Source organism: Notolabrus celidotus, chromosome 16 (genome assembly GCF_009762535.1).
Source record: "Notolabrus celidotus isolate fNotCel1 chromosome 16, fNotCel1.pri, whole genome shotgun sequence".
NCBI classification, from domain to species: domain Eukaryota; kingdom Metazoa; phylum Chordata; class Actinopteri; order Labriformes; family Labridae; genus Notolabrus; species Notolabrus celidotus.
Window position 1 is genome coordinate 31,045,435 of NC_048287.1, and position 20,296 is coordinate 31,065,730.

General features: G+C 40.1%; 3 protein-coding genes across 3 annotated transcripts in view; all 3 read left to right on the plus strand.

The window, feature by feature from the left end:
* Positions 1 to 1,733: 1,733 nt before the first annotated feature.
* On the plus strand, positions 1,734 to 8,537 carry LOC117828342 (zinc finger protein 569-like). Its single transcript, XM_034705383.1, has 4 exons — positions 1,734 to 1,998; positions 3,404 to 4,470; positions 5,943 to 6,081; positions 7,646 to 8,537. Exons 1-4 carry the CDS (start codon positions 1,791 to 1,793, stop codon positions 8,461 to 8,463), a joined length of 2,232 nt encoding a protein of 743 aa, XP_034561274.1. The 5' UTR covers positions 1,734 to 1,790; the 3' UTR covers positions 8,464 to 8,537.
* A 1,190-nt stretch (positions 8,538 to 9,727) lies between these two features.
* Positions 9,728 to 17,565, plus strand: LOC117827890 (gastrula zinc finger protein XlCGF57.1-like). Its single transcript, XM_034704739.1, has 2 exons — positions 9,728 to 9,969; positions 13,856 to 17,565. The coding sequence occupies exons 1-2, from the start codon at positions 9,828 to 9,830 to the stop codon at positions 15,253 to 15,255; spliced, it is 1,542 nt and encodes a 513-aa protein (XP_034560630.1). The 5' UTR covers positions 9,728 to 9,827; the 3' UTR covers positions 15,256 to 17,565.
* A 1,235-nt stretch (positions 17,566 to 18,800) lies between these two features.
* The window catches only part of LOC117828343 (zinc finger protein 836-like), a 14,939-nt gene continuing 13,443 nt past the window's right edge, over positions 18,801 to 20,296 (plus strand). The window contains exon 1 of the mRNA XM_034705385.1: positions 18,801 to 19,008. Within this exon, the coding sequence (XP_034561276.1) occupies positions 18,933 to 19,008 (76 nt within the window). The 5' untranslated portion in view covers positions 18,801 to 18,932. The remainder of the gene's footprint in view (positions 19,009 to 20,296) is intronic.

Genomic DNA, 20,296 nt, shown 5'->3' on the forward strand with positions numbered 1-20,296 from the left:
TATTCTGTTCTCATCATCTATTCTGTTTCCTGTTGCTTTCCAACCCTGAGCACATTACTGCAACTTTGCAAGTAATATTGATTAGCTGGCCAGATCTTCATTTCAGTTCTTCGTCAACCAGATCCAGTTGAGCCGTCGCAACCAGACCCGGAACCATTGTGACAGCCAGTAACTCCGAACCGGCCCTGAAACTGCCTCGGTCGAAAAGGGGTAAAAGTGGACTGCTCCAGTTGGCATCAACTGGTACTGGATATCTGGACATCTCTGACCTAGTTCACCAGTTTTTCTATCATTGAATGTGCGGCTTTCACAATAAAAGCTTCTCAAAAACAGAACTTTGTCTTCTGATTTTAATACATTTTATTTTAATAATAAATAAATTTAGTGGGGAGACGGATAGTAGTAGTTGTAGCAGCTGGAGTCTGGCACGTCCACAGCAGCAGAGATCCAGAGGAACCTACGGGACAAGGGAGCTCAGGGACTCCAGAAAGGTCTAAGAAAATAGAGAAGAGAGGGAGACCAGAAGAAAGAAAAAGAGGAGAATAAATGGTGAAAGAATGACAGAAGGAAAGAATAGGATAAGAAAAGGAGACAGAGAAAGAAAGAAAGAAAGAAAGAAAGAAATGGAAAGAAAGAAGGACAGAAAGTAAGGAAAAGGGAAAGAAAGAAAGAATGAATGACAGACCGAATAAAGGAATCTACGGCAGAGATCCAGAGGAACCTCAAGACAAGGGAGCTCAGGGACTCCAGAAAGGTCTGAGAAAAGAGAAAAGTGAGGGAGACCAGAAGAAAGAAAAAGAGGAGAATAAATGGTGAAAGAATGACAGAAGGGAAGGATGGGATAAGAAAAGGAGACAAAGGATGAAGAAAGAAAGAAAGGAAAACGGAAAGAAAGAAAGAAAGAAAGAAAGAAAGAAAGAAGGACCCAAAAGGAAAGTCTATGGCAGAGATCCAGAGGAACCTACGGGACAAGGGAGCTCAGGGACTCCAGAAAGGTCTATGGTTAGTAACTTCATGGGACAGGAAGAGTTAAAGTGAGAGACAGGCAGAGAGAGGAGAGAGAGGGAAAGACAGGATCCCAGTGTGTCAGTCTAAGCCTATAGCAGCATAACTAAGTCCTGGTCCAAGCCTGATCCAGCTCTAACTATAAGCTTTATCAAAAAGGAAAGTTTGAAGCCTACTCTTAAAAGTAGAGAGGGTGTCTGCCTCCCGGACCCTGACTGGTAGATGATTCCAGAGGAGAGGTGCCTGATAAAAGAAAAGAAAAGAAAAATAATAGATGATAGTAATACTTTTTTCTAAAGAAAAAAAAGGAACTTTAAAGCGGGGAGACGGATAGTAGTAGTTGTAGCAGCTGGAGTCTGGCACGTCCACAGCAGCAGAGATCCAGAGGAACCTACGAGACAAGGGAGCTCAGGGACTCCAGAAAGGTCTATGGTTAGTAAATTCAGGTCTTCACTGAATTTGAAAGATAAAAATGTTATTAGGTCTATAATCGTCTGTTTACCTGTTTCAAAGTCAACATCATGACTGTGAGACCGTGTTGGGGTTATCACAGAATCCAGAGTCCAATCAGATTAGCTGTCTGAAACTAGCTGCTGCATAATGCTGTGTGTTTTTTTTAGTCTGCATAATAATACAGTTGTGATTACCTTTTTAAAACCAACTTTCCTTGACAACAACAAAAATACTATTTTATTTTGAAGGCCACATCTGTTTGAAGGAAATAGCGTTTCATTTCCGGGTCTTGTAGGCCCTCTCGCGCCAAGCAAAGAGTTCTCCATTAGCAGATGGATCATAGAGGCAGTCAGAGAACCTGTTCCTCTTTGACTCTTCAGTCAGTGGACATGTCCGGAGTTCAGGATCACGCAGGTTTGTGCAGACAGCTCGCTGCAGATCCTGCAGGAGACCCACAGCCCGGATATGAAGAGGAGCTCCTCCGCCAAAGACAGCAGCTCAGTGGGATCTCATCAGCTGGAATAAAGCTGCAGGGTTCAGGTTAGTTTTCTTTTTCATCTGTTGAAAATGTTTCAGAGAGCTGAGTCTTGCACGGATCAGAAGGAAGTCCTTGTTATTCTCAGGTAGTTCCTGCTTTAACAGCCGGTGCTTCAGACCTTCTGGGTGCATGCATGTGATGGTAAACAATGTGACTTTGGGCACTCCATATGTTGAGGAGAGGTTAAGTGGGTTCAAAACACTGAATGCATTTACTAATACATGGTCAGTAATTGTCACGTGGGACTCCAGGAGAAGTCAATCCATCGCAGGTGAATGCAACCCTCTCTGCAGACTGAACTGCATCAATCAAACCCAGGACCAGTGGCGCCGTATAGGGGTAATAATTGAAAATAATAATAATAATAATAATAATTAATATTTTATTCAGAATAAGGTAGTTAAATGTATATCAGAGATCTCTACTTTATTTGGGCAGATTCATATTAATATATAAATATTTATATAATATTTAATTCTTTCTTATGTTATGATATTTTATAGATTGTATTGTAACGATTTTTTCTTCTAATAATTATCTGATATTATTTAATTGATTTTGTTGTAATGATTTATTTACTTTTTATTTAATTTATCTGATTTAACTTTTAATTTTATTGTAGTGCTTTTTTTAATAGTTTTTTATGTATCTTATGTGGTTTTATTTTATTATTGAAGTGATTTGATTTTTCTGATTTTTTATAGATTGTATTGTAAAATTGTATTTTTCTAATATTTATGTGATTTTATTTTATTGATTTATTTGCTTTTTCTGCTATTTATCTGATGTAGTTTTGGATTTTATTGTAGTGATTTCTTTTTTTATTTATTCAATTGGTTTGGTTTATTTTATTTTTCTAATATTTATCTGATTTTATTAAAGTTATTTCATTTTATTTCATTTTTCTGATTTTATTTAATTAAATTTTTCTATTTATCTGATTTTATTTTATTGATTTTATTATAACAATTTAATTTTTATTTCTAAGTATGTCATATTACCTTCCTCTATCTTGTTTTAGCCTTTTATCATTTTATCTATTGCTGTTTTGTTCTTTTGTGAAGCACTTTGGGCTGCATGCTTGAATTTCTGAAAGGTGGTATATAAAGAGAAAATACGTTGAGAAATTGAAGTCTTCTGGAGGAAGAACTTTTATGGTGTCCAGCCTTCATAATGGCACCGTCTTTGGTTCCTGTCAGCTTCTCCTCTTCTGTCTCTGGTAGTTTTGATCATTTTAAGATTTGGCTTTTAATATTTACAGCCTGCTATCCTCTGAGACCAATGACACAGACTTGTCAAATGTCAAGATGTAGCTTTTGTAATGATTTGGATCTTTATGAATAAAGATTGATGATCATTCTGAGGTTTTAACAAACTCACAGCTTCCTTTGATGTTTTCTTATGTAGTGTTTCCTGCAGACGTCCAGCAGCTGTCAGTGAATGAAGAAGAGCCTCCCGAGCAGCAGGAGTGGAGCCCCGGTCTGGACCAGGAGGACACTAAGCTTCCACACATTAAAGAGGAACAGGAGGAACTCTGGAGCAGCCAGGAGGAAGAGCCATTCTTTATCGTCTCTGTGAAGAGTGAGGATGATGAAGAGGAACCTCAGGCCTCACAGCTTCATCAAATACAAACTGTGAAAACAGACGCTGATGGCGAGGACCGGGAAGGACCAGAACCCGATAGCAACTCAGATCCAGGGACACGTTTTCAACCGGAGATCGAGGTCAAGACTGAAGACTCTTCTGAGCCTGAGACTGAAGACAGCGATGACGATTGGAAGGAGGCTGTATATCATCAGCCAGGTTTAATCTTTATGGAACACATAACAGATGTGAGACCAACAAATGAGAAACCGTTCGGCTGCTCTCAGTGCGGGAAAACCTTCAAAAGAAACGCACATCTAACGGAACACATGATGATTCACTCAGGAGAGAAACCCTTCAGCTGCTCTGAGTGTGATAGAAGCTTTTACAGTAAAGGAAATCTGACCCAACACATGTTGGTTCACACGGGAGAGAAACCATTTGGCTGCTCTAAGTGTGGGAAAAGATTCACCCAGAAAGGAAGTCTGACCACACACATGATCATCCACACGGGAGAAAAACAATTTGTCTGTCCCGAGTGTGATAAAAGCTTTTATTGTAAAGGAAATCTGACCCAACATATGTTGGTCCACAGCGGAGAGAAACCCTTCAGCTGCTCGGAGTGTGCGAAACGATTCACCCAGAAAGCCAACCTCACCAAACACATGTCACTTCACAGAGGAGAGAAAGCCTTCAGCTGCTCCGTGTGCGCTAAAAGATTTTCACAGAAAGCAGCTCTTACCAAACACACGTCTGTGCACAGAGGAGAGGAGGCGTATACCTGCTGCGTGTGTGGGAAGACATTTAAACGGAGGATTTGTCTGAACAAACACCTGAAAGCTCACACACAAGAGAGAGCTTTAACCTCGCCTGAGTGTGGAGAAAACAGTGACTGAACATCTATAAAGTGTGGTCTATAAACCCAGCTGTGGACTGCTCTGTGTGTGTGTGTGTGTGTGTGTGTGTGTGTGTGTGTGTGTGTGTGTGTGGCGGAGTTAAATAAATAACTTTAATTTACCTACTACATCTGCTTTTTATTGTTTCCCTTTTCCCTAACAAGCTGGGACGTAACAACCATGCTCCATGGTCCAAACAAATTACCCTGGACTTCCACCAGATCCATCTCTGGTCCTGCTCCGTGCAGGAAAGGTATATATCAATCAATCAATCTTTATTTGTACAGCGCCAAATCACAACAAAAGTTATCTCAAGACGTTTTTACAAACAGAGGAGGTCTAGACCACTCTATGTCAAATTATGAACAGAGACCCAACTTCAAGACAGGGTAAGACTCAGTCTGACCCCACCTTAATCCATCATGAGCATTGCACATCGCAGTATTTAGCTAGTTACAGTGGTGAGGACAAACTTCCTTTTAACAGGCAGAAACCTCCAGCAGGACCAGACTCATGTTAGACACACATCTGCTGAGACCGAGTTGGGTCTGGAAAGACAGATAGAGTGGAGTAAGAGAGAGAGGTGATAGTGATGAGACGAGTAGTAGAAGCTGTTGCCGCTGGAGTCCAGCACGTCCGTATCAGCTGGAGTCCAGATCGTCCGCAGCAGGAGGACGTCTACGGCAGCTCAGAGGAATCTACGAGACAATGGAGCTCAGGGACTCCAGAAAGGTCTATGGTTAGTAACTTTAATGGGACAGGTAGAGTTAAAGTAAGTGATGAGGGGGTTGGGGGGAAGGGGGTGAGCTAGGATCCCAGTGTGTCAGTGCTCCAGTTCCCCCGGCAGTCTAGGCCTATAGCAGCATAACAAAAGCTGGTCCAAGCCTGATCCAGCTCTAACTATAAGCTTCATCAAAAAGGAAAGTTTGAAGCCTACTCTTATAAGTAGAGAGGGTGTCTGCCTCCCGGACCCTGACTGGTAGATGATTCCAAAGGAGAGGGGCCTGATAACTGAAGGCTCTACCTCCCATACTACTTTTAGAGATTTTAGGTACAACTAGCAAGCCTGCATGTTGGGAGCGTAGAGTTCTAGAGGGGTAATAGGGCACTATGAGCTCTTTAAGATACGAGGGTGTCTGATTTTTAAGGGCTTTGTAGGTTAAAAGAAGGATTTTAAATCAGATATAAATAGATCACAACTTGTAAGAATTAATATGAACTTGTGTTTCATGCTTTACCTGGACTTCAAATAATGAGGACTGTTTTAATCTGTGCTTTTATTTTGAAGCCCGTATTCATGTACCGGAAGTTGTGTTGATTCTGTCTGCAGAGGGCCTGGTTTGGTTGTCCCTGTTTGGTTGTCCCTGTTAGCATGTCCAGCTGAGTTCTCGTCCCCACACTAGAGAGGGATCTTCCAGCAGAGGTCAGCTCAGTTACCTGCCCCCCTTGGACTCTGTGGAATCTGAGGAATGTCAAAGTTTCAGGATCTTAAAGATTTATTCAAACAGAGACTCCTCGCTGCTGCGACCCGCAGAGGAAGCGAAGAGGAGCGGAAGAGAAAACTGCTGGTGGTGATTTTTACTCCTGGAACAAAACAACAAGGAGGTTAGATTTATTCCTTCTTATGGATTCATCTTCATTATAATGTCTGAATGAAATGCCTTTAGATAACGTTAGGAAGAAGGAAGCATCTGGGGCTGAGTGCACCAACTGGGCATGCGCAAGGGGTGTGACATCCCTCAACCTTCATCTGATTCCTAAATGTACAAACTTACCTGTTATTTAATAAAATGGGATGTTTGGTCTCTGCTTGGAAGACATTTTTTATTTATATATCACCTTTCATGCATTTAAGCATGCAGCCCAAAGTGCTTCACTAAAGATCAGAGAGACAGAAAACTACAGCAAGAGGTAAAAGTGGAGAGGAAAGGGATTTTAAAATACTTCTAAAATCAAATCATGAAGATCAAATCCATAAAATAAAATCAGAGAAACTTCAGAAACAATAAAATACTTTTAGAAATAAAGATATAAAATCAGAGAAACATCAGAAACAATAAAATAAAATAAATATCAGAAAAATAAAATATAATATAATAAGAGATTAGAATAAAATCAATAATATAAAATCAGAGGAATGACAGAAAAATGAAAGAAAATCAGATAAATGCCAGAAAATAAAATAAAATCATGACGATCAAATAAAATAAATTAAAATAAATATCAGAAAAATAAAATATAATATAATAAGAGATTAGATTAAAATCAATGAATATAAAATCAGAGAAACTTCAGAAACAATAAAATAAAATCATTAAAAAGTAATCAGAGAAATGTCAGAAACATGAAATTAAATTAAATAATAACAATAAGATCAATAAAATAAAATCAGAGAAATATCAGAAACATGACAATAATTTTAAAAACAAATAAATAAAATCAGAGAAATATTAGAAACAATACAATCATTTATCAAATAAAGAAATTAAAACAAAGAAACATCAGAAAATATTAAATAAAATCATATAAAAAAAGATCAGAGAAATACCAGTAAATATAACAATCTAAAAAATAAGAAAACAATACAATGAGAAAGAATAACATAAAATATATCAAAATAAAATAAAATAAATATCAGAAAAATAAAATATAATATCACAAGAGATTAGAATAAAATCAATAAAATAAAATCAGATAAATGCCAGAAAATAAAATAAAATCATGATGATCATATCAACAAAATAAAGACCAGAAAAAATATAATATAATAAGAGAATAAAACAAAATAAGTAATAATAAAATAATTACAATACAATCAATAAATAAATTCAGAGAAGGTTCAGAAAAATTAAATAATTCAAAAATGAGTTTAAAAATATAAGATAGATTAAAATAAAATGAATAAAAATGAAATCATGATGATCAAATCAATAAAATAAATACTAGAAAAATAAAATAATATAAAATAAAATATAACATAATAAAATAAATGATGCTATATCAGTGGTCATAGTGGTATAAGGAGTAGTAACAGCAGCAGTCCAGGGCTAAAAGGAAATTACTCCAAATCATTACTCCAGCTTTGTCCCTTACATAGAATCCAGAGTGATCTCTAGATCAAGATCCAAGTGTGACTTTAATACAAACTCTTCTCTCTGTGTGTCCTCAGTATTTCCTGCAGACGTCCAGCAGCTGTCAGTGAATGAAGAAGAGTCACTCGAGCAGGAGGAGAGGAGCACCAGCCTGGACCAGGAGGACACTAAACCCCTGCTCATTAAAGAGGAACAGGAGGAGCTCTGGAGCCGTCAGGAGGGAGAGCAGAATCCAGGACTGAAAGGAGCTGATAACACAGAGTTCCCTGTGAAGAGGAAAGATGATGAAGAGGAACCTCCGTCCTCGCAGATGGAAACAGAAGCGGATGGGGAGGACTGTGAGGGGTCAGAACAAGTCAGGAGCTCAGATCTGGAAGGACATTTACAATCAGAGACTGAGGTCAAGATTGAGGACACTTCTGAACACATGACACCAAACATGAATAATAAATCACACAGCTGCTCTCAGTGTGGGAAAACATTTGACAGAAACTGGTATTTAAGCAAACACATGGCGACTCACACGGGAGAGAAACCCTTCAGCTGCCCCACGTGCGGGAGCAGATTCGCCCAGAAATACCGCCTGACCCAGCACATGATAATCCACACGGGAGAGAAACCCTTCAGCTGCTCCGAGTGCGGAGAAGGATTCACACAGAAAGGAAGTCTGAAGAGGCACATGATACTTCACACGGGAGAGAAACCCTTCTGCTGCCCCACGTGTGGAAAAAGCTACACGCAGAAGGGACACCTGACCCAACACATGGTCGTTCACACGGGAGAGAAGGCGTTCAGCTGCTCGGTGTGTGGGAAAAGATTCACGCAGAAGAAGTATGTGAGGAAACACATGGCACATCACAGAGGGGAGAAACCCTTCATCATCCAGAGTGTGTGAGCAACTATAGAACTCAGGATGTCAATCAATCAATGAACTGAGTAGAGGATTGAATAAAAAATTCTAAAATTCAAGTGCATTTTTTATTCTATTTAGGCTTGTGTACAGCAGTGTTACATGAATTAATATCTGCAGACATTGTTTTTATATTCTCTGATAATTTGACTCTGAGTGAATGAAAGTGAAGGTCAGGGAGGCAGCAATGTGTCACGTGTAGAGACGCACACACTTGCAATGTCTTTAGCCGATTCTGAAGTAGGAAGGTCGGTTCTGATGATTTCAATTTTCTCTTTTTAACGAACGTTAAGTGGTTCAAGTCCTACCTCACAGGGAGATCTTTTAGAGTATCATGGAGAGGAGAAGTGTTCAATATGCATGGCTTATCAACAGGGGTACTTCAAGGGTCAGTGCTTGGTCCCCTCCTGTTCTCAATATACACCACATCACTTGGTGCAGTGATCCGCTCCCATGGCTTTTCCTATCACTGCTATGCAGATGATACACAGCTGTTCCTGTGTTCTCCACCTGACGACACAACTGTCTCAGCTCGGATCTCATCCTGCCTTGCTGACATTTCTAAATGGATGAGGGAACGTCACCTACAGCTCAACCTGTCCAAGACTGAGCTTATTATCATTCCAGCCAGTCCCACTGTGGACCCACAGATCAATATCCAGTTTGGATCTCAAAACCTCATGCCCACTAAGTCTGCCCGAAATCTGGGTGTCATGATCGATGACCAGCTAACCTTCAGGGTTCATGTTGCCTCGATTGCTCGGTCTTGCCGTTTGCCCTCTATAACATCAAGAGGATCAGACCCTACCTGACAGAACACGCAACACAGCTCCTGGTTCAGGCTCTTGTAATGTCACGCATTGACTACTGCAACTCTCTCCTGGCAGGCCTCCCTGCATGCACAGTTAAACCTCTACAAATGATCCAGAACGCAGCAGCAGCACGTCTGGTCTTCAACCAGCCTAAGACAGCTCATGTCCCTGCCCTGCTCATTTCGCTACACTGGCTTCCAGTTGCAGCTCACATCAGATACAAAACTCTAATCATGACTTACAAAGCAGGAACCATTTATATCTTATTATATTCCTTCTTTCTATTAATATTTTGACTTTCTGACATACTCTGTATAATAACTGTAATGACTGAATTCCCCCCCTGGATAAACACTTTAACTACGGTTAAAGTTGTGCTTTTATTTTGAAGGCCTCATCTGTTTACATGAAGTAGCGCTTTTATTTCCGGTTCTTGCAGACTTTCAGCTCAGCACAGTTTGTGCTGAAGGAATGGAGGAGTGAGTGACTACAGAGAAGGCGTTGTGTCTCCTCTCTGGACCCTGTGATCGGTGAGACATGTCCGGCCTTCAGGATCTTAAAGATCTATTCAAACAGCAGCTCCTCGCTGGACCAACATCCGGGTACGAAGAGGATCTGCACCGCCAGAGGAAACTGCTGGTTGTGATTTTAACACCTGGATCAACCCGGAGAGGTGCAGGTGAGATGTCTGATGTGAGATGGAACCCGCACACACAGAGGGTCATAGCGGCAGCTTAACATCCGGGGCCCAGTGCGCCAGCTGGCTGCAGGTCTACGACCCGTCCAAAATCAAGCCCTGTGCTCCGGTTTGACTCAGGGCCCTGATTGTGTGACACCTGGATGCAAATTTTATACCTGGGAGTAAGTCTGTAAAGCCAGACTAGTTAATCAATCAATCAAGCTCTATCTATATGCACCTTTTATATAAAATGAAAAGCACTCAAAGACTGAAAACAATAAACTAAATAAAATAAGAGCAAAAAAAATCTACATATTAAAAAACAAAAAGGAGTTTGGAAGTAGAGACTAATGCACACCAACAACAATAAATATATGTCATTTAAATAATTTAAATTGATGAGTTGAAAATAAGTAAAAGCATCAAAATAATAAGAATATAAATAATTAAAATAAATTAATAAAAAAATGGTAAGGATACCAGATGAAGATAAATAACAAGAAAATATATGTCATTTAAAAATATTAAAACAGTTGAAATAAATTAATAAAAAATGCAAATAACAACTGTAGAGGCAGGGATGGGTTTCTCACTTTTCACTGGGAGTGTGTGTGTGTGTGTGTGTGTTTGTGCGTGTGCGTGTGCGTGTGTATGTGTATGTGTAGAAGGTGATATAGTAGGGGGCCTGTGCCCCAGTAGAGCTTTATGCCCAGCAACGCCCCTGACCCAGACCTATCAGATCTGGACCAGATTATCTAATGGAGTCACTGCCTGGATGTGTGAAACCTTCTTTTATTAGCAGGGCTGAGTAATAAATCGATTCATCAATGCATTGGAATTGATGCCAATGAATAACGGATAGTATTTTGGCTTGAAATGTCAATCACTAATAAACATGCTGTATTATTTTATTCTATGTCTTTTAAAAATGAGAGAACAGTCCTTCTGATGGATCTTAAAGGTGACATATCATGCAAAATTGACTTTTTAATGGTTCTTTACCTGAAATATGTTTCCCTGGCATGTCTACAAACCCCCCGAGAATGAAAAAAATCCATTCTGCCCCTGTTCTGATTTCTCCACCTTTCTGTAAATGTGTGTGAAACGAGCCGTTTCAGACTTCCGTGTTTTTGTTACGTCACAACAATATCCGGTCTGTCACGGAGTCAGAGCTCGGAGCTTGTTCAGCCCATAGACTGTATAAAATAATACTGAATCCCTTCCCCGTTTTTCATTCCCTGCACAAATGTGTGCTAACAAGGAGCTTAGGAGGGAGGCATGCTAGTTGTAGGCTGTCTTAATAAACACAAAGGTCGGTTTTACTCCCCACGTCTGCAGATTTGAAGATATAGCGGATGATTTTTATTTGTCATGGATAAGTGCTAGCGCTAATTAGCATAGCCACATAGCTATATGTTCATAGCTGTAGCTGTAGCTGTAGCTGTAGCTGTGTACCAGACACACGTCGACATACTGACAAATAAAACAACAAGAAACACTAAATCTGTGACCAATCCTTCATAAAAGGTCCTGCTGCCTTTCTGGCAGAGGTCGGTTTTACTCCCCACGTCTGCAGATTTGAAGATCTAGTGGATGATTTTTATTTATCATGGATAAGTGCTAGCGCTAGTTAGCATAGCCACATAGCTACATGTTCGTAGCTGTGTACCAAGACACACGTCTACATACTGATAAATAAAACAACAAGAAACACTAAATCTGTGACCAATCGTTCAGAAAGGTCCTGCTGCAGGCGCCTCTCCGTCAGGATCAGATTCAGATTCAGAGGGTTGAAGTAACGCAATCTCTGAGCAGCCGTGTATATTCAGCCAACATGTAAACATTAGATCAACGTGCTGGAGAGCCGAGGCACATCCACTTCCGGAGGGGGCGTGGTCAGAGGGAAAACAGAGTGTTCTGATGAGGAATGAAGAAGAGGACTTTTCAGGCATGCCAAAATCTGATTTCAAAGTGTTTTTTTGAGCATAAACTTTAAAGACATGTTTTGGGGACCTCTTAGACCAATATATATTGATGAAAAAAGCGTGATATGTCCCCTTTAAAGTTACTAAAGTGAATGAATACCACTCAAAGAATGATCAGAAGTAAACATGTTTGACTTATTCGTGTTCTCTGATGAGGCAGGAGCTCCTGTTGTCTCAATCAATCAACCAGGATTCATCAAGTGTAATTCATGACCTACCACCTTCGCCTGTATAAACTTAAAAAGAAAAGAATTCATTATAAATGGGACATTGACGTGCACAGCCAGCGAGATTACTCCAACAACAACCGCTTTACGGCAGCCTACGGTAACTCTCCGGGGACATTTCAAAAAGGCAGAAACAGGAACCAAACACAGGACAGTTTGTTACGTTAGCATTAGCGTCCCTGCAGCTGAAACGTCAGCAGTGTGGAAATATTTTCAACTGAGGCTGCGTTCAACGCTCCTTTGTAAAAAGGAAACATGCAACAGAATTCCCTTCAGCAACAAACTCTGGACTTTAAAAAGAAGGAGAAACACCTCAGACAGAGCGAAGAGGCTAAAAAGATGACAGTGAAGGGGTTTGAATTAATCACATAAATATTGTTATCGATATCAATAAGGAATCCATTTTTATTTTCAGCAGACTGTCCCAAAGTATTATTATATTCTTAGTTATTTCAACATTCTTTCAACAAACCGCATCCTTCCTGACTTTGAATCTTGCTAACATAACATGTCTGTTATGAAGGTCCTCAGTCATCCAGGTCACGGTAATCCAAAGCTTGATCCGTAAGGCAACTGGACTGGTAGAAATACTTGAAGACGTTTCACCTCTCCTCCAAAAGGCTTCTTCAGTTTTGAAAAACTGAGGAAGACATTTTAACATTTTAAGGGCTGAATGAAATTGAAATACTGATGTAGCAAAATAATCCACTCCATAGCGTCAATAATCAAGAATAAATGCTCTCTGAGGAATTAAATATGACGTGCAGTCATTGCTGAGAATATACACTACCAGTCAAAAGTTTGGACACACCTTCTCATTCAATTATTTGTATTTATTTTAATTATTTTCAACATTGTAGATTAATACTGAAGACGTCAAAACTATGAAATAATCTGGTTTTGCCATAATCTGGATTACAACAGTAGTCAAATACCCTGCCTCTGAACAACACAACTGATGGTCTCAAACACATTAAGAAGGCAAGTCATTCTACAAATGAACTCTTGACAAGGCTCATGTTCATTAGAAACCAGTCCAGGAGACCACTTCATGAAGCAGACTGAGAGAATACCATTCAAGGAGACCACTTCATGAAGCAGACTGAGAGAATACCATTCAAGGAGACCACTTCATGAAGCAGACTGAGAGAATACCATTCAAGGAGACCACTTCATGAAGCAGACTGAGAGAATACCAAGAGTGTGCAAAGCTGTCATGAAGGAAAAAGGGGGAACTACTTTACAGAATCTAAAATATAAAACATATTCTGCTTTGTTTAACACTTTTTTGTTCATTCAATAATTCCATTTATGTTATTTCATAGTTTTGATGTCTTAAGTATTAATCTACAGTGTTTACAATAATTGAAATAAATACAAACCCTTGAATGAGAAGGTGTCCAAACTTTTGACTCATCGGGCAGAATTTTTTAAATGTGATATCTTGGAATGGGCATTTCAAGTTAGATTAGCATTCAGTAATCACTTTGATCTATTTGACAACATTTTTTTTCATCCTCCCTCGTTTGAAATTGGCTTTTAAAATGTACAGCCTTACATCCTGTGGTAAACAAGAATCAGGAAAAATCTGCTCTGGACTTTTGTGTCACAATTCAAAGTTAGACTTGAACATGAACTCACAGCTTCCTTCGATGTCTCCTTGTGTTTCTTCAGTGTTTCCTGCAGACGTCCAGCAGCTCTCAGGGATTAAAGAAGAGCCTCCCGAGCAGCAGGAGTGGAGCCTGGAGGACGCTAAGCTTCCTCACATCAAAGAGGGAAGAGGAGGAACTCATGGAGCAGTCAGGAGGGGAGAGCAGCTTCAAGGACTGGAGGAGGAAGATGTCACCAAGTTCACATTTACTACTGTTTCTGTGAAGAGTGAAGATGAAGAAGAAGAAGAAGAAGAAGAAGAAGAACCACAGTCCTCACTGGTTCATCAGGGACAAACTGAACAGATGGAAACAGACGCTGATGGAGAGGACTGTGAGGAAGCAGAACCAGAAAGACATTTACAACCAGAGACTGAGGTCAAGACCGAGGACTCATATGAACCTGAGACAAAAGTGTGTCAGCCAGAGATCATCAACACTCTGGAAGACACTGAACAGATGAGACTAAAGATGATGAAGAAGTCACACAGCTGCTCTCAGTGCGGTAAAACATTCAAAAGAAACTGGCATCTAACCGAACACATGATGATTCACACGGGAGAGAAACCCTTCAGCTGCTCCATATGTGGTAAAAGATTTACCCGAAAGTACCCTCTGACCCAACATGTGATGATTCACACCAAAGAGAAACCATATCGTTGCTCCGAGTGTGGGAAAAGGTTTAACACTAAAAGAAGCATGAAGAGGCACAGGTTGGTTCACGGCGGGGGGAAAGGATTCAGCTGCTTGGAGGGTGCAAGAAAATCCAGGCATGGAAGAAATAAAAGCAGCCACATGGAAACCGAACAAGAAGAGAAATCTGATTATGACGCAGAGAGTATACAAACTTTAACAGGTGAAATCCAAACTCAACCAGGAGAGCAATCTGCGAGCTTGTTTGATCACAGCACAGCTAGTACAAAAGCTACGAGCAGTGACGCCCAAAGTCAGACAGAAGAGAAACCATTTGGCTGCTCTGAGTGTGGGACGAGATTTACCCAAAAGAGAAGTCTGACCAGACACATGGCGACTCACACCGGAGAGAAACCATTCAGCTGCTCCATGTGTGGGAGAAGGTTTGCCCGAAAGGGAAATATGACCACACATATGATCATTCACACAGGAGAGACACCATTCAGCTGCTCCAAGTGTGGGAAAAAGTTTAATTCCAGAGGGAGCATGAATAATCATCGGTTAGTTCAGTGTGGGGAGAAAGCAATAAGCAGCTCTGAGTGTGATGTAGGATCTGATGGAAGCAGTAACATGCAAACACACACAGGAGAGAACCCCGTTAGCTTCTCTGAGTATAGCAGTGCTACAAATGTGATCAGGTCAAACGCGAAGTCCCACAGAAGAGAAACCCTTCAGCTGCTCCGAGTGCGGCGAAGGATTCACCCAAAGAGGAACTCTGAACAGGACACATGATACTCCACACAGGAGAGAAACCCTTCTGCTGCTCTACGTGTGGGAAAGGCTTCACCCAGAAAGGAAATCTGACCAAGCACATGATCGTTCACACGGGAGAGAAACCGTTCAGTCTGCTCGGTTGTGCGGGAAAAGATTCACACAGAAGAAGTACGTGACCAAACACATGGCACATCACAGAGGAGAGAAACCCTTCATCATCGAGAGTACGGGAGCGTGGGGCTGCTGAGGCAAAGCAGCTAGTTTGGTAAATTCAGGATGTCGATGATGTCATAGGATTAATCACTGAACTGATTGGAAAACCATTGAGAGTAATAAATATAAATATAATATTTTAAGCGTATTCATAAAACAATTCGTATTAAAGGTGACATATCATGCAAAATGGACTTTTTAATGGTTCTCTCCCTGAAATCTGTGTCCCTGGTCTACAAACCCCCCTGAGAATGAAAAGAATCCATTCTGCCCCTGTTCTGATTTCTCCACCTTTCTGTAAATGTGTGCTGAAACCAGCCGTTTCAGTTTTCAGTGTTTTTCATACGTCACAACGCCATCCGGTCTGTAACAGGAAGTCAGAGCTCGGAGCCTGTTCAGCCCATAGACTGTATAAAATACAACTCACCCCTCCTCAGTTTTTCATTCCCTGCACACTGTGTGCTAACAAGGAGCTTAGGAGGGAGGCATGCTAGTTGTAGGCTGTCTTAATAAACACAAAGGTCGGTTTGAACTCCCCACGTCTGCAGATTTGAAGATCTAGTGATGATTTTTAGTTTTCATGGAAAAGTGCTAGCGCTAGTTAGCATAGGCCACATAGCTACATGTTGGTAGCTGTGTACCAAGACACACGTCGACATGCGGACAAATAAAACAACAAGAAACACTAAATCTGTGACCAGTGGTTCAGAAAGGTCCTGCTGCAGGCGCCTCTCCGTCAGGATCAGATTCTGGATCAGATTCAGAGGGTTGAAGTAACGCGGGTCTGTGAGCAGCCGTGTATATTCAGCCAACATGTAAACATTAGATCAACGTGCTGGAGAGCCGAGGGCGCATCCACTTCCTGAGGGGGGCGTGGTCAGAGAGCTCATTCTCATTTAAAGGCACAGACACAGAAAACAGCCTGTTCTGAGCAGGGCTGAAAAAGAGGGGTTTACAGGCAGACCAAAATCTGATTTCAAAGTGTTTTTTTGAGCATAAACTTTAAAGACATGTTTTGGGGACCTCTTAGACCAATATAGGTGATGAAAAAGAGCGTAATATGTCACCTTTAATGAGTTTGGTGAAGGGCCAAGGCGGGCATTTAATCGGGGTGTGTGATATTGACAAAAAATAATATCTCAATATTTTGGGTGATTTTTCCGATAACAATAATTGATGATTTTTAAATTCGTCAAAAAATGTGCGTAAAAAAAAATCAAAAAGCATAATTGTGTTTGTAAAAAGTCTAGAAAATTAAAGGTTTGTAATAAAAACTAATTAAAACAACTTATCTAATTAAATAGGACCACATGGCAGTGCACTTTATACTGTAGATTCTGACGGCATTACCTTATTTATTATTTTTTACTTTACATGATGTCATCTATCAATTATTATTATTATTATCACAATAGTTGTTACATTAAATGTGCTCCAACTTATTCAGGAATGTTCACAAAATAATTGATTTCCTCATTTTATTTTTCTTTCAATTCTGTCTCATTTTTTTGAGCACCTTTCTTACATAATAACTTGATAATGTAAGAAAACATGTTTTCCAGACGGTTTCAGCGTCCCTGTAAAGAAGTTTGAAATGCACCGGCCACTTTCAAATCCCAACTCTGCACACACTTCGGCTTTTGAAACATTAAAAATGTGGAACAAGATTTACCTTAAAGAGTGATCACTGGGATTCACGTGGAGGAGAAACTTGTACGCTGCTCTGAGAGTGGGAAAAGATTTACAAAGAGAGGACTGTGGGGAATCAAAACAATCCAGGGACTCAGTTTCAGAGAGACTGAGGTGAAGACTGAGAACTCATCGAATGTCCCTCTGCCTGTGGCTTCAATCACGGAAGTACAGTTGGGATGGACTCTTCCCACCGGCCCAAAGGGATCAGATGTCGGTCAACAGTCTTGGAAAAACTCCAATGTTGTTCCTGAATTTAACAATTCAACTCTTCAAACTCTGAAGTAAAGCCGGGGATCAATGTGAACTGAATATATAATCAACATGAGTGTTCGTCATGTGATCATGTCTAATGTGATGTGACTGTTCTCGATCGAGAACTCACTTTTCATGGATGTGTGATAAAACTTGATTTCTTTAACCTGACCATGTGAGCTTATTGAACTCTTTGATAGAGATACTAGAAACCCCAAACAAGAAGCCGTAGTGTAGTAAAGGATAAAGCATGGTGAACACGACTTCTGTAGACTCTCCAAACAGAGCCGGTCTAGACCGTACTCTATGTTCTCTTATTAACAAAGACCCAACATCAAGACCAGATCAGATCCAGTCCCATCTTCCAGACAGGACTCAGTCTGATCTCATCTTAATCCACCATGAGCAGAGCACTTTGCAGCATTTAGCAAGTTACAGTGGCAAGGACAAACTTCCTTTAACAGGCAGAACCTCCAGCAGGACCAGACTCATGTTAGACACACTGCTGAGACCGTGTTGGAGAGAGGGATAGAGGGATGAGAGAGAGAGAGAGAGAGAGATGATAGTGGGGAGACGGATAGTAGTAGTTGTAGCAGCTGGAGTCTGGACCACGTCCACAGCAGCAGATCCAGAGGAACCTACGAGACAAGGGAGCTCAGGGACTCCAGAAAGGTCTAAGAAAAGAGAGAAGAGAGGGAGACCAGAAGAAAGAAAAAGAGGAGAATAAATGGTGAAAGAATGACAGAAGGAAAGGACGGGATAAGAAAAGGAGACATAAAGGATGAAGGAAGAAAGAAAGAAAGAAAGAAAGTAAGAAAGATAGAAACAAAGAAAGAAAGACCCAAAAAGGGATCTATGGCAGAGATCCAGAGGAACCTACGAGACAAGGGAGCTCAGGGACTCCAGAAAGGTCTATGGTTAGTAACTTTAATGGGACAGGAAGAGTTAAAGTAAGAGACAGGCAGAGAGGGAAAGACGGATCCCAGTGTGTCAGTCTAAGCCTATAGCAGCATAACTAAGACCTGGTCCAAGCCTGATCCAGCTCTAACTATAAGCTTTATCAAAAAGGAAAGTTTGAAGCCTACTCTTAAAAGTAGAGAGGGTGTCTGCCTCCCGGACCCTGACTGGTAGATGATTCCAAAGGAGAGGGGCCTGATAAAAAAAAAACCCACAAAACTTATTTTAAAGAAAAAAAAAAGGAACTTTAAAACACTAGAATGCATAACAAGATATCAAGAGCAGGACAAGCCTTTTTTTTAAAACAAAACAAAAACAATGACCTCAATATATTTTCAGGTCTGCAGAGGCTGCATACAAACCAACTTTCTAACTACTAACACTGTAAATGATGACAATTCGTTACAACTGAAACGGTGCTTTTATTTTGAAGGCCGAATGTGTACGTGTTTTTATTTCCGGGTCTTGAAGGCCCTCTCCAGTCGAGCGCAGTTAGCACGAGCCTGCTGGTCCTGCATGAGCTGAGTAATCAAAGAAAAGGCGGAGAGCTCTTCTTTTACATGTCCCATTGTAAATCTTAGATGAGAGGAAATGTCCGGGTTCAGGATCATGAAGGTTTATCCAGACTGCAGCTGCTCGCAGGACAAACATCATCAGGTGAGATTTACACACCTGGAATAAAGCTGCAGAGAGCCGCAGCTACACCTCCTGCTGTGTGACACTGATAAGAAAAGAGAAAAGAGAGGGAGACCAGAAGAAAGAAAAAGAGGAGAATACATGGTTAAAGAATGACAGAAGGACAGGAGGGGATAAGAAAAGGAGACAAAGGATGAAGAAAGAAGGACAGAAAGTAAAGAAAAGGGAAAGAAAGAAAGAATGAATGAAAGACCAGAAAAAGGAATCCAAGGCAGCAGAGATCCAGAGGAACCTACGAGGCAAGGGAGCTCAGGGACTCCATGAAGGTCTAAGAAAAAGAGAGAGAGGGAGACCAGAAGAAAGAAAAAGAGGAGAATAAATGGTGAAAGAATGACAGAAGGAAAGGACGGGATAAGAAAAGGAGACATAAAGGAAGAAGAAAGAAAGAAAGAAAGAAGAATGGAATGAAAGGGAAAAAATGAAAGAGCAAAAGAAAGAAAGGAAGAAAGAAAAGAAAGAAGGAGAGAAAGTAAGGAAAAGGAAAGAAAGAAGGATATACATATTGAATTCAAACATTAAAATATCATACCATTTAGACTTTTAAACATAAACTAAAAAAAAGGGATTTATTCAGTATTTATTATTATTATTATTATTATTATTATTATTATTTTGAAAGAAGGAAGGAAGAAAAGAAAGAAGGAATGAATTAAGGAATGAAAGATAGAAAGAATGAATGATAGAAGGAAGGAAGTAAAGAAAGAGAGAAGGAAAGAAAGAATGCATGAAAGAAGGAAGGAATTAAGGAATGAAAGAAAGTAGGAAGGAAAGAATGAATGAATGAATGAATGAATGAATGAATGAATGAATGAATGAATGAATGAATGAATGAATGAATGAATGAATGAATGAATGAATGAATGAATGAATGAATGAATGAAAGATAGAAAGAAATAATGAATGAAAGAAGGAAGGGAGGAAGGAAGGAAAGAGAGAAGGAAAGAAAGAATGAATGAAAGACAGTAGGAATGAATGAAAGAAGGAAGGAAGAAAGGAATGAAAAAAGAAGGAAGGAAAGACAGAAGGAAAGAAAGAAGGAAGGAAGGAATTAAGGAATGAAAGATAGAAAGAAATAATGAATGACAGAAGGAATGAATGAAAGAAAGAAAGAAAGAAAGAAAGAAAGAAAGAAAGAAAGAAAGAAAGAAAGAAGGAAGGAAAGACAGAAGGAAAGAAGGAAGGTAAGAAAGAAAGAAGGAAGGAAGGAATTAAGGAATGAAAGATAGAAAGAAATAAGGAATGAAAGAAA

Bases quoted from the DNA above. Each gene is read 5' to 3' on its own strand.
- LOC117828342 (XM_034705383.1), top strand. From the start codon at position 1,791: ATGGATCATAGAGGCAGTCAGAGAACCTGTTCCTCTTTGACTCTTCAG. The intron at 1,999-3,403 runs GTTAGTTTTCTT...TTTCTTATGTAG, and splicing joins AATAAAGCTGCAGGGTTCAG to TGTTTCCTGCAGACGTCCAG. The intron at 4,471-5,942 runs GACTGAACATCT...TGTGGAATCTGA, and splicing joins CTGAGTGTGGAGAAAACAGT to GGAATGTCAAAGTTTCAGGA.
- LOC117827890 (XM_034704739.1), top strand. From the start codon at position 9,828: ATGTCCGGCCTTCAGGATCTTAAAGATCTATTCAAACAGCAGCTCCTC. The intron at 9,970-13,855 runs GTGAGATGTCTG...GTGTTTCTTCAG, and splicing joins ATCAACCCGGAGAGGTGCAG to TGTTTCCTGCAGACGTCCAG.